General features: G+C 42.3%; 1 protein-coding gene across 2 annotated transcripts in view; it reads left to right on the top strand.

The window, feature by feature from the left end:
- The window catches only part of ALDH1A1 (aldehyde dehydrogenase 1 family member A1), a 63,329-nt gene extending 59,666 nt beyond the window's left edge, over positions 1-3,663 (top strand). For both annotated transcript variants that reach the window (XM_058169837.1, XM_058169836.1), the window contains one exon: positions 3,202-3,663. In XM_058169837.1, coding sequence (XP_058025820.1) covers positions 3,202-3,274 — 73 coding nt within the window. In that variant the 3' untranslated portion in view covers positions 3,275-3,663. The remainder of the gene's footprint in view (positions 1-3,201) is intronic.
- The last annotated feature ends 10,369 nt before the right edge of the window (positions 3,664-14,032 follow it).

The following is a 14,032-nucleotide window of genomic DNA, read 5'->3' as shown; positions in this document are numbered from 1 at the left end:
CCTTGGACCGTGTCGTGCCTTTGCGGCCTCTGACCCAGCGTAGATCTCGTCCGGCACCTTGGTTCTCCGAGGGGCTGAGGGAGATGAAACGCCGGAGAAGATGCCTAGAGAGCACCTGGAGGTCCAGTTGTTCTGAAGCTGATCGGACACTAGTTAGGTCCCATTCTAGGACCTATCTAGTGGCAATGAGGGAGGCGAGGCGTTCTTACGCCTCCACCCTCATTGCGTCGGCAGATAACCGCCCGGCCGCCCTGTTTCGGGTGACCCGCTCCCTCCTTCACCAGGAGGTGCGGGATGACCCTTTGCAGGGACGAGCTGAGGAGTTTAGTGGTTATCTATACGATAAAATCGCTCAGCTCCGGGACAGTCTGGACCAAAATTGGGATGATCCAAGCGAGGGAGAGGAGACACGTCTTGTTGAGCCGGTTTGGGATGAGTTTGACCCTGTGGCTCCCGAGGACGTGGACAGGTTGTTGGGGAGGCTTCACGCCATGACATGTTTACTGGACCCGTGTCCTTCCTGGCTGGTACTGGCCACTCAGGAGGTGACACGAGGCTGGCTCCAGAGGATTATCAACGCTTCTCTGTTGGAAGGGGTTTTCCCTGCCGCCTTGAAAGAGGCGGTGGTGAGACCCCTCCTCAAGAAGCCCTCCCTGGACCCAGCTATTTTGGGTAATTATTGTCCAGTCTCCAACCTTCGCTTCATTGCGAAGGTTGTAGAGAGTGCTGTGGCGCGACAGCTACCCCAATACCTGGATGAAGCCGTCTATCTAGACCCGTTCCAGTCCGGCTTTCGACCCGGATACAGCACGGAGACAGCTTTGGTCGCATTGGTGGATGATCTCTGGCGGGCTAGGGACAGGGGTTATTCCTCTGCCCTGGTCCTATTAGACCTCTCAGCGGCTTTTGATACCATCGACCATGGTATCTTGCTGCGCCAGTTGGGGGGATTGGGAGTGGGAGGCACCGTGTATCGGTGGTTCTCCTCCTATCTCTCCGACCGGTCGCAGACGGTGTTGACAGGGGGGCAGAGGTCGACCGCGAGGTGCCTCACTTGTGGGGTCCCGCAGGGGTCAATTCTCTCGTCCCTGCTGTTCAACATCTACATGAAGCCGTTGGGTGAGATCATCAGTGGCTTCGGGGTGAGATACCAACAGTACGCTGATGACACCCAGCTGTACTTTTCCACCCCGGGCCACCCCAATGAAGTTGTTGAAGTGCTGTCCCGGTGTTTGGAAGCCGTACGGGTCTGGATGGGGAGAAACAGGCTCAAGCTTAATCCCTCCAAGACGGAGTGGCTGTGGATGCCGGCATCCCGATTCAGTCAGCTGCAGCCGCGGCTGGCTGTTGGAGGCGAGTTACTGGCCCCAAAGGACAGGGTGCGCAACTTAGGTGTCCTCCTGGATGATCGGCTGTCATTTGAAGATCATTTGACGGCCGTCTCCAGGAGGGCCTTCCACCAGGTCCGCCTGGTTCGGCAGTTGCGCCCCTTCCTTGATCGGGATGCCTTATGCACAGTCACTCATGCGCTCGTTACCTCTCGCTTGGATTATTGTAATGCTCTCTACATGGGGCTCCCCTTGAAGTGCACTCGGAGGCTTCAGTTAGTCCAGAATGCAGCTGCGCGGGTGATAGAGGGAGCTACGCGCAGCTCCCATGTAACACCGCTCCTGCGCAGACTGCACTGGCTACCTGTGGCCTTTCGAGTGCACTTTAAGGTGTTGGTTACGACCTTTAAAGCGCTCCATGGCTTAGGGCCTGGGTACTTACGGGACCGCCTGCTGTTACCACATGCCTCCCACCGACCCGTACGCTCTCACAGAGAGGGACTTCTCAGGGTGCCGTCCGCCAAACAATGTCGGCTGGCGGCCCCCAGGGGAAGGGCCTTCTCTGTGGGGGCTCCCACACTCTGGAACGAGCTTCCCCCGGGTTTACGCCAAATACCTGACCTTCGGACTTTCCGCCGCGAACTGAAGACACACCTTTTCATCCGCGCGGGGCTGGCTTGAATTGAATTTTAATGTCAAATTTTTATCAATTTTAAATGGGGTTTTAATGTATGGTAAATTTTAAATTTCCAGGCTAATTTAAATAAGTTTTTTAAATCGCATTTTAAATTGTACTTTGTATTGTTTGTTTTATTTTGCCTGTACACCACCCTGAGTCCTTCGGGAGAAGGGCGGTATAAAAATCAAATAAATAAAAATTAAAAAAAATTAAAAATAAATGGCAGGAAAATGGGGAGGGGAATATTCCTGCCTAGGATCCTTCTCTCAGTCTGTGCTGAGATTGAGGAATGGATGACAGGCAGGAAAATCCCCTTCCCCATTTTCCCGCCTTTCACAAAAAAGTCTCCATTCCAGCTGCTTCCCGTCCCCTTCCCTCCTGGGGACTACCTTAAAAGAGACAGGCTGCAGCAGTTCCGTTGTGACTGGAGGGAGAAAAGTTAGCATTCTCTCTGCTGCATTTAACATTGAATTCTGTGGAATATTGAGTGGCTGGAAGAGGTGAGCGGCGGCTGGCCGGGCGTGGGTGGGGCCAAGGAGGGGTAATTACTACCGGTTCAGTGAACTGATGCCCATAATCCCTAGTGGTTCACCCGAACCGGTCCGAACGGGTCGGATTTCACCCCTGAAGGAAGCGTTACCTTGTGTGATGCTCCAGCACATCCTTTCATTCTATGATATCCATGAGCCATTTTTAGTAGAAATGATTTCATTTTTTATTCAGAAGTTGCTGGGGGGAAAATAAACGGCATTTTTACTCTTCTTCCTCTGGTGTTCAGGTTCATTGTCTGCTTTGGTAAACTAGTAACATGTTAGTTGTTCTGATGGTCTACTCCAGGGCTGTCAAACTCGGGGCCCAGTGCATGACGCATCTGGCCACCCCCATGCCGGTTTAGCGAAGGGAAGAAAAGTTATGATACGTCACATGATGCCACCGTGATGTTGCGAGTTTGATACCCCCTGATCTATTCAATATCCAAGAATCAAGCAACTTGTCCACATGCTCCCAGGAGAGCTTGGTTTCATTTTTACGTATTAGCAGTCCCCCTCCTAAAATAGTATCAGACAATTTTACTATCTTGCAGTATTTATAGCCCATGGGGGAAAAAATACAGGACAGTCTGGATACAAACATTATTTCAAGAACTTATTCTTATGTCATTTCTCTTTTTTTTTTTTTTTTTTTTTTTTGAAGGGGTGAATACGGCCTTCACGAATATACAGAAGTCAAGACAGTCACAATCAAAATTCCACAGAAGAATTCATAATGGCGCTACAGAGCCATGTCGGTTATTAGGCCAAACTAAGCCAGTTGTGTTGTGAAACGCTTTGTAACAGACTATATTCTCTGTTTAATTTTGATTTCATTTTTAGCTACCTTTAACAGTTATGAACAGTAATTTAGAAAATTTAAAATGGTTTCGGTTAGAAAAAGAGGGGGGGAATCATAATGCCTGAATTAAATTAACAATTTATGAACCTTATTCAAATTTTATTTGCCCATTTAAATAGATTTGTAGTGCTGTGCAAAATAAATGATAAAATACACAGTTACAAAAAATGCTCACTTGTATTCTAGAGGTGTTAATTTCCTGTTCTTTTGTATGAGCTTGGCAAAAGCACTCATATATGATTATCAAATAAACAGTTCGCTTTTGCTAATGGTTACCTCTTGAAATCAATCTTCTGGTTCCTGCTGTATTTGAATCTGCTCATATTACATAACTATTTTGGATGTACGTTTTATAAACCTTCGTCTCTTTTTTCCAACTGCAATTGGCACATATCAGCAAATGCAAACAGCACAGTGGTTTAATTTTTAAAAGAATTCCAAGTCCATATAATACTGCTGAAGGGTTTTGGGGCTATCTCAGGCTACATTTGTCCTTTATTGAATCCTAAAGCAAATCAAATGCCAGTTTTGCTGAATTTGGGTGGACTTGCCATTTTGAGCTGCATGAGAGAAAGGCTGGGTATATAATTACAGTTGGGAGTCCCTTACTACTGATCCTAACCATCACCACAACCCTTCAATTTAGATAACCATCTGATACAGAGAATAAGAATCAGTTGGAAGTGAAGGAAAACATGTGGCATTCATGTTGTTTAACTCTGATTTTAATAACAAACCACTGATTTGCTCTACTGGTTAAGCCACCGGGCTAGAAAGTGGGAGAATATGAATTCAAGTACCGCCTTAGCAGTGGTGGGTTTAAAATTTTTTACTACTGGTTCTGTGGGTGTGGCTTGGTGGGCGTGGCAGGGGAAGAATACTGTAAAATCTCCTTTCCCACCACTCCAGGGGAAGGTTACTGCAAAATCCCCATTTCCTCCAATCAGCTGGGACTCGGGAGGCAGAGAATAGATGGGGGCAGGGCCAGTCGAAGGTGGTATTTACCAGTACTCAAAATTTCCGCTACCGGTTCTCCAGAACTGGTCAGAATCTGCTGAAACCCGCCTCTGCGCCTTAGCCACGAAAGCTAGCTGGGTGACCCTGGGCCAGTTACTCTCTCTCAGCCCAACTCGCCTCACAGGGTGGTGGTTGTGAAGAAAATAAGAGAAGGAAGGTGTTTTGGATATGAATGTTGCTTTCGAGTTATTCATAAAAATAAAATAATAAATAAAAAATAAATAATTGGATAATAATTTTATAATAAAAATAATAATTCTGCTGTGATAATCCAACAAAAACACGATGGTTACAGATTTCCCCGAGTTAACAATGTCTTGAAATCAGAATTCTTACAAACCTTCAGGATGTAGAGGAAAGAGAGAAGGGCTTTGATGGACGGGAGGAAGAGGTGCAACTCAGACAACAGTGAGATTAAAAAAGACTTGAGTCTAGGGCAGGAATGTATGTAGTCAACATCTCAGACAAGCCCTTCCCTAATTCTCATGAAAATAAAGGGAGGGAGGAAAGCACATTCAGACTTGCAAGATTCTGTTACTCAAGCTTTACAATAAAAGTAGTACTGGCCTGCATGATTTTGTATTCCTGGTCTAAAGTAACCTTGGAAGGCCCAAATAGGTGCTTAAAAGCAACAATATAATTCAGTAAATGTAATCTAATTGCAAATGGAGGGGCCAGGGGCAGAGTGTCATATAAATTAGAGGAATGCCAGTCAGTTCTGGGAGCTTGCAATACAATGCACAAAAGAGAATGAAAAGAACTCAATTTTTAATTCTTTTTTTTAAAAAGTCTTTTTGGACTACAGTCTTGGTGACACGATGACACAATCAAAATACATAGAGGTTTTGTTTGATGGAAATCATTATGTCTTTTAAAAAACACTACTTTTGAAAGGAGCCTGACATTTTGTTTTTATCAGCACAGTATTTTTTTTATCATTACTTATAAAAACATTCATTACATCATGAAAATCATGTAGTACCTCTGGATCTTCTCCGCTTCAGTTTCTCCATTCACTTCCATACAAAAATTGTCTGTAAATCAGCCCTAACGTCACATACATTTCCAAAATCTCCCACCCCTCATTCTAGAACAGGGGTCCCCAACCTTGGCAACTTTAAGCCTGGAGGACTTCAACACCCAGAAATTCTGGGAGTTGAGTCCACCAGGCTTAAAGTTGCCAAGGTTGGGGGACCCCTGTTCTAGAAAACCTATTTTTGGGGGGATGGGGGAAACATTAGTTTCTGAGCCATTGTTCTCCAAATGGAAGATTGCTTGGTACCCCTGCCCACTTTACTTCTACAGCTCCACAAGAGGAACAGCCCTCAGATTCATCAGGCTGACACTATAGATTAGTTAGTTACTTACTTGTTTAATCAATTTAATTATCATATCAAGGAACCTCAACCTGTAGAAATAGCTCAGGCTTATGTGGAACAAATCCTGCGCCTATTTTAAGCACGACTCTTGCATCGTTAACAGCTATAACATCTCCTGGAAAGGTTATTATGCCTGCTGAGATACTGTAGAACAGGGGTGTCAAACTCGATTTCATTAAGGGCTGCATTAGGTTTGTGTTTGATCTGGGGGGGCAGGGGCGGGGGAGGACGTGTGTCCGGTATGGGTGTGGCCAAAGTAGGCATGGCCAGGGGGAATGGCCAGCTCAATGCCACTCATTGAGAACCCATTTTCAGCCACGACGGCCTCCTGAAGCCCTCTGCCAGTGAAAAGCTCCATTTTTGCTAGCAAGGGGCTGCAGGAGGCTGTCACGGCCAAAAACAGAACCTAGGAGGTCTATGTGCGGCCCTCCCGAGCTCCGTTTTCACTGACAGAAGCACCACAGGCTGGTCTTTTGCTGTTTCCAGGGTGGCCCGGCGAGCCAGATTTAAACACCCTGTGGGTCAGATCTGGCCCATTGGCCTTGAGTTTGACAGCCCTGTTGTAGAATAATACTTCAGTTTCTACATAGACAAGGCAAGGAGCAAAGTAAGGATTCAACAATATATGATAAAGCTGAAAATACTGTATTTTATTTATATCCTGTCTTCATTCCGGATGTTAAGGTGTCCTCTACTATTTTCCCCTACAGCAAGAATTCAGGGAGACTGGGCTAAGAAAGTATGTGGACCAAGTCACTCTGGGACTGAGCTTCCTTGACTGAAGGTAGAACAATGTTTCTCATTCTTGGCAACTTTAAGATTTGTGGACTTCAACTCCCACAATTCCCTAGCCAATCCACATATCTTAAAGTTGCCAAGGTTGAGAAATTAACTCTAAAAGACTGAAATCCACACCTTTCCAGTGCCAGGACATTATATCCACTTATCCACTATAAACACACACTGACTTAAAATTGAAGTTATGAAAAGGTAGAGAGCATTGAAGAGTTCAAAACTGTTAAAAGGCAGGTATCTACCATAGCTTATTATGCAATATTATAGATTGGTCCAAGTCCAAGCAACTCAAATGCCATGAAATATTTCAAGCATTAAAAGAGGTAATTTAACATTGGCCATTAATACCTACAAACAAATACACACTAATAATACAGCCACCTAAATGCCATCTAAGCATACATTTGTTTCCATTGAAGCCAAGCCCAGTTCTGTGTTAATTCAAAGTGCTGAATTTGCCTACAAATCTTGCCAAAACAAAGAGATACACCTTTTGTAAACTCTGATTCCAGAGCAGCATAAGATTAATCTTGTTTACCATTGCTCAAGACCATTTGCAATACGCCTGAATGCAGAAAATCGGCAATCTGGCAAGTACTACAAGATTACTGAAATATTAGCATGAGATGCACATAAAATTTTGCTAACACAAAAATATTCTGAAAGCCAACATGACTAGCAATCTATACAGTGCCTAACCATCTGAGGGGGAAAAAATTGCAAAGCTGAAAAGAAAACAGATATTATTTCCAAAGAATTTTGGATGATACAGTAAATACGTTGTAACCATATGATATCTTTTGATAATTTTCAATTTGTGCATATCTTTTAAGTATTTTGAAAGAGAACATCTTCCAGGCATACTCTTATCCCTGCTGGTTAATTTTCACTTAGGAGGAGGTTATAAGTACTAAATGATAAATTAAATATACTTTGTTTTGTTTTGTTTGACTGTGACATATGAACCTACCCATCACTCTTAGTAATATCAACAGATCACTATTGCTTGTTTTTCAAGTCTTAATTGTAAAACTCTTAGCTTATTATGTGGTGTGACATTATCAAAGCCTTTGTGATTGCGAAAATGTGATTGTGGCACTTCTCAGCAACAGTATCTCCAAACAATGTCGACTGGCGGCCCCCAGGGGGAGGGCCTTCTCTGTGGGGGCTCCTACCCTGTGGAACGAGCTTCCCCCCGGGCTTCAACAACTACCTGACCTTAGGAGCTTTTGCCGCGAATTTAAAACCTATTTATTCCATATGGCTGGACTGGCCTGATTTTAAATTTTAATTGTGGGTTTTAAATTGTTGTAATTTGTATGGGGTGTAATATTATTTTAAATCTCTGGCATACTTGAATCAGTTTTTTAAGGGTTGTTTTAATTATGGTGTATGTTTCTGTTTGTATTTTATTTGCCTGTTCACCGCCCTGAATCCTTTGGGAGAAGGGCGGTATACAAATTAAAACATCATCATTATTATTATTATTATTATTATTATTATTATTATTATTATTATTATTATTATTATTATTATTATTATTATTATTATTATTATCAAGCCGAAAGTATATCAAAATGCTGCAATGTTGATAATATGAGGCAAATACTTCCTTAACATACTTGTATTCTAATGTCTGACACCATTATGTAATTTAGGGTTAAGGTCAAAAAGTGGATGTTTCTTGGAAAGTCCTTCCCTTTAGTTCCTTTCTTGAATTTGGAAGCAAAGTTTCAGGGATCAATAGGGTGGATGAAATTCAAAATGGACAATGCTGAGGACTGCTGAGAATTGTAGTTCAGCATTTTAGGAAGGCTACAGATCCTCCACCCTATTGGGTGTCACTGAACTGAACTGAAGTTTAAGGAACCATTTCTATTGACTTCAATCTTTCCTGGGAATTGGTCCTTTACCTTTTAAAGTGGACATGTTTTGGCTCTTCCTCAAGAAGCCATTGCTATATCCTATTATAAAGAACAATTTTTGTCCAGTATTTTATCTCCCTTTATTTGGGAATTTGGTGGTAGGGAACGTGGTTAGGGAACAGCTTTGGAGCAGTGGTGGAATGCTGCCGGTTTAACAACCACTTCGGTGAGTGCACGCTTTGCATGCGCAAGCGGACACCTAAGGCGCTTGCACGCAGCGCTGCAAATGGAGCATTTAGAAGCTCAGCTGCTTACCTTCCAAGTCAGCAATGGTAAGTAGAACAGCGAGGGGGGAGGAAATCAACTGTGCTGCATGATTGAGATGAGCTACAAAGCAGGAAATAAAGGACAGGATAGAGCAGGGGCGGGGGTGCAAACTGATAGTCGAAGGTACCGGTTCACCCAAACCGGTCCAAACCGGCTGAATACCACCTCTGCTTTGGAGGTGGGTTATATGGATCTTTTTCGGCCACGATTCAGACCTGGTATGGGATAGAAATGGCATTGGTTGTAGTTATGAATGACCTCTGGCATGGAAGGGATGGGCTAGTGCTGTGATGGCAAACCTATGGCACACGTGCCACAGGTGGCACATAAAGCCATATCTGTGGGCATGTGAGCATTGCCCTAGCACAGCTCCAGTGCTCATGCGCATGCCGGCCAGCTGATTTTTGGGCCCACCAGAAGTCAGGAAAAAGGCTGTTTCTGGCCTCCAGAGGGCCTCCGGGAGGTGCGGAAGGCCATTTTTTGCCCTCCCCAGGCTCCAAGAAAGCCTCTGGAGCCTGTGTAGGGCAAAAAAATGGGCCTACCAGGCCCACTGGTAACCTTTTTACCATCACATGCCAAAAGTGGAGGGAGCACAGGGGGTGGGTCACACACGCATGCACGGGGGCATTGAATTATGGGTGAGGGCACACACACGTACAACTCCCGTGCGTTCCCCCCGCTTTTAGCATGCGACGGCAAAAAGTTTAGCCATCACTGGGCTAGTGCATATATCCTGGCCCTATTTGACCTCTCTGTGGTTTTGATACCATCAATCATGGTATCCTTCTAGATCAGCTCAGAAAGTTGGGAGTAGGGGGCATGATATTGTTCTGCTCCATCCTTCAGGGTCAATTCCAGTTGGTGATGAACACAGAGGAGGGGGCTCACCCTCATCCTTTATTAGGAAGGATGCCATAGGGTATGGTGTTTTCTCCTGTCCTTTTCAACATCTACATGAAGCCACTGAGTGGTCTTATCTGTCACCTTGGGTGAGGTATCCTTAGTATTCTGATGATACCGAATTATATATCATAAATCTGGCAAACTAAGTGATGCCATTCTTACCTGGAATATTTGGCTTCTTTATTAGCATTTAAAAGTGATATTAGGACTTTTAATGTTTTGTTTAAAAAGAAAACTTCAGGAAAACATGTTTTTTCTCTTCTTATCCAAGGCCCTTTTTTTTTTTTTTTTTTTGTATTTGAGAACTTGTCTTTTCAGCATCAAACAATAGAGATCGTCTTCTGAAAAGTCCTTGAATACACTTGTAAGTTTTAACAAAGATACAAATCCAACTGGGAACGAGTATTGCAATCCATCCATTTGGCACTTGTGGAATGTTGTGTCGAATCAATGTTTTCTATTGTTCAAGTCTCACATGTAATCACTGTCTGTTATTGTTTAATCGCTTGCTTTCTGAAGTATCACATATACCGAGTGTTTGTATCCTTTGTTTCTGTATCCTATAAAAAAGATTTGACCTCCATCCCTAAAGAAATGCTTTTTACTTTTCCTGAATTGGTGATTCATATTTTCAGGTGAGCAAAGGACCCCATTGCAAAGATAAAAGTATCTGGCTTAAATTCACAGATAAAGTTTATGTCAGCTCCATGCCAAACTCAATCCTGAGTTTTGAAGAAACACCACAAATATCTTATTTTGGTGTCTAGAGGCTGTGAGGATCTGGATGGGGTACATCAGAATTCAGCTAAACCCTGGTAAGACTGAGTGTCTTTGGTTTTGGGGGCTCAATCAGGGGTGAAATGCTCCCGGTTCAGACCGGATCGCTTGATCCGGTAGCGGTGGCTATGGGTGGTTCAGAGAACCAGTAGAACAGGTCATTTTCTGCTGATTATGAGTAGAAACACTTTAATTCAGCAGTGGGGAGAGACCCTTTGACTAGGTGGTCAGCCTAGATTTCTGAGCTTCTCTTGAATGCAGGTTTTTGGAGATTTTAATATATATATAAAAAGTAAAGGTTTCCCTTTCAGTTGTGTCTGACTCTAGGGCACAGTGCTCATTGCCATTTCTTGGCTGAGGAAGCCAGCATTGTCCGAAGACCCTTCTGTGGTCATGTGGTCAGCATGGCTATATGCCAAAGGCACACAAAACGCTGCTACCTACCCAGCGAAGTGGTATCTATTGATGTACTTGCATTTGCATGCTTTCAAACTGCTAGGTGGGCAGAAACTGAAGCAAGTAACGGGAGCTCACCCTGTTGCATGGAGCCTGGGTCTTAAACCCAGGCTGTCAGCTCTCAAGCTCAGCGTCTTTAACTACTTTAACAAGCTCAGCGTCTTTAACTACTGAAATCTAAAGAACCCATTCTGCAGATGCTACTCTCTGGCTGATAAACACAGACTTTAACTTTGTCTTTATAGGAATTCCCTAACATTATTTGGCATTGCACAGGTTAAAGAAAAATGGTCTGAGAAAAATCAATAGCAGGCAAGAAAAATCCATCGTGATTCTCTTGCTTTAAACTCATCAGCCCCACACTTCTTACAACAGTAAACTTTGGATGGACCTAAAATTATTTATTTTGAAGGTGAGACATTTAATCACAACACTGAACCAGACACCTGGCAAATGTATAACAACTAGGAGGCCAAACTGTGAGATAAGAACCTGTGAACTGAAAAAAAAATCCAGAAACAAGTTAAATATTTAAAACTCAAAATCTCCATTGTTTAACCTTAGTTAAACATTGTGCCCATAAACAGAAAACATCTGTTTAATTTTAAGTCATTACATAGTGATAGGGATTCACTTGCTATTATGAATTATGAATTTAAGAATATCCCCCCACCCTCAAGACATAACTTGTTTTAAAACACAGACAAAAATTCTATGCAATGACCATTTCCCAACTTTTCAGTCTAAAATTGCAATCCTAGCTAAACCCAGCCAAATTCACATGGAACCAGCCTTGGAAATTTCTTTCTCCTAATAAAAATATACCTGTGTATCTATTGGTATTAAAACAACAGCTTTAACTGTCTGTAAAATATTGTACCCATTTTAAAGAAATTAATTAAATTCCCATGCCTCACTCTATACTACCTGAGCCACTCTTGCAACAATTGAGAAGTATTTTTATGTAGGCATTTCTTCTAGCAGATGTCAAAGTGAAGTCAAAGTCCTCACTTCAAAAAGTTGTTATGTTGACAAACACTGGTTTAAGAGACATTAGTGGCAGGGTGGAGAGGAATGGCTCAATGCCATTTTTTGAAAAAACTGAACCTATCCCATATCCTCTTGTGTTGACCTGCAGGCACATCAGCAAGAGTTGCACATTTAGTCAAAACAATATAGTTGTGTTAGTGACAATTGTATTAGTCTAGGTTGGCATAAAATCGGAAGGACTCTGTAGCAGCTTTTTTTAACCAGCCCATTTTATTAAAAGACTGACGTTTTTCTTGAGCCACAGCAAGAGAAGTTAAGCTCTGCCCTCTGCTGGTATGATGCTTCTATTACATACAGAACAAAATGTATATTTAAATAATATTATTAGTAGTAGTAGTGTTTAAAATATATTGGCCCAGACAATACACTGTTCACCGAGCATTTATGGATGCTAAAGAAAAAACCATAAATAAAACTATTAAAAATCTCAATAAAACATGAATCCTGATGATTTCTTCTTAATTTGTAAGGATATGCGTTATTTTTTTATTTCTGAACTACATCAAAAGTACAAGGAAGAAAAATATTTTTTCAGACCAAAACAAAAGAAACTTTATTTTTATGTGTTCATTTGCTATTATTTTTTTAAAAAAACATGTATGCCATCCACTCCTATTTCTGGCTGTTAGTTGCTTGCTAATTTTCATGCAATGAATATTTTAAACCTGTTTAAAATTAATTTATACCCAACCCACTGAAGCATCTTGAACTGAACCAAGAAAATAACTGGTAACCAGTACAGCTGATTCAGAACCAGGGTATGTAATGTGACGCTTCCTTTAAGACCGTTACTCCGTTAGGACCATCTTCAAGGCCCGCCCCTCCAAGAGCACATTGCAGTAATCCACTTTGGTGGTATCCCCCTATATTGAAAAGCCCATTTCCTGAGCAGGCATGTACAGATTATTTTAAAAGAGAAAAGCTTTAACAAAATAGTGGATCCATGGATACCATCTGGGAGTATCACATATTGCTATCCCGGCTGATATTGTAGAAGATGACAATGCAAGAAAGAAAGAGTCGCATTGACAAGAGTTCTTAGCTGTATAGAATGCCCCTGATTACATGAGAAGTTCTCCTACATAACCCATTCATTTTTAATTTATTAGATAATTTATGCCCTAGATCAGGGGACTGCAAACTCGGCTCTTTTAAGACTTGTGGGCTTCAACTCCCAGAGTTCCTCAGCCAGCTTTGCTGGCTGAGAACTTCTGGGAGTTGAAGTCCACAAGTCTTAAAAGAGCCAAGTTTGCAGACCCTTGCCCTAGATAATAGCAGTTTTCTTCCGCTCACTAATTGTATTTCCTGGGCAGTTTATCAAGTTACCGTTGTCTCTACAGGCAGAAGACTCTGAGAGAGAAGATAGAGTTAGCTCCTATTGCCTGCACACAGAGATATTATGAAAAGGAACTGAAAAGCTGGTGTGAGGGAAAGAAAGAATGTCCTTGAGGAACAGATGGAAAAACCACCACGGGGACAACGTGAGATAAATTGGCCTGCGCTCAGGCCAAAAAAGTAATGTGAATAAACTGACACGCTCTTACTTACTTCACATGAAGATAAAGGGATGAAGAGGAAACATTCAATCTTGCAAAGTTATGTTATAACAGCTCTACAGTAAAACTACTACTGTCCTACGTGGTTTCCTAGCCTGGTCTATCTTGAAAGGCTAACTATGTTTTGCAGTGTTTTGGTCAAATTGATAGGGGTACTAATTTTTCTTTTTCTTTTTTTATTGAGACTTCCCATTTTTTTTTCTTTCAAAAGGATTTTCTGGATTGAGTATAATGCAAGAAGTGATACTTTGAAGAAAGGAACATCTGGAGTTTAAAATCCTCGCTATTCATCAACAGAGTTTTGGAGCCACTTCTCTGAAAAGCAAAATAAAAAGCCTTTTTCTTTCTTTTCTTTTCTTTTTTTTTGGGTGGGGAGGCAGACTTGATTGCATGTGTTTCAGACTCAAGTAGGCATGTACCATCCAGATTGTTTCTAAAAGTGTAGACTACTGTTGTTGGGGTTTTGTTTTTTTGTTTTTTTGCTTCATGAACAATATTTAACAATAAG

Source organism: Ahaetulla prasina, chromosome 2 (assembly GCF_028640845.1).
Source record: "Ahaetulla prasina isolate Xishuangbanna chromosome 2, ASM2864084v1, whole genome shotgun sequence".
Classification (NCBI taxonomy): domain Eukaryota; kingdom Metazoa; phylum Chordata; class Lepidosauria; order Squamata; family Colubridae; genus Ahaetulla; species Ahaetulla prasina.
Note: the sequence above shows the minus strand (reverse complement) of the source record. Positions and strands in the feature narration are given on the sequence as shown.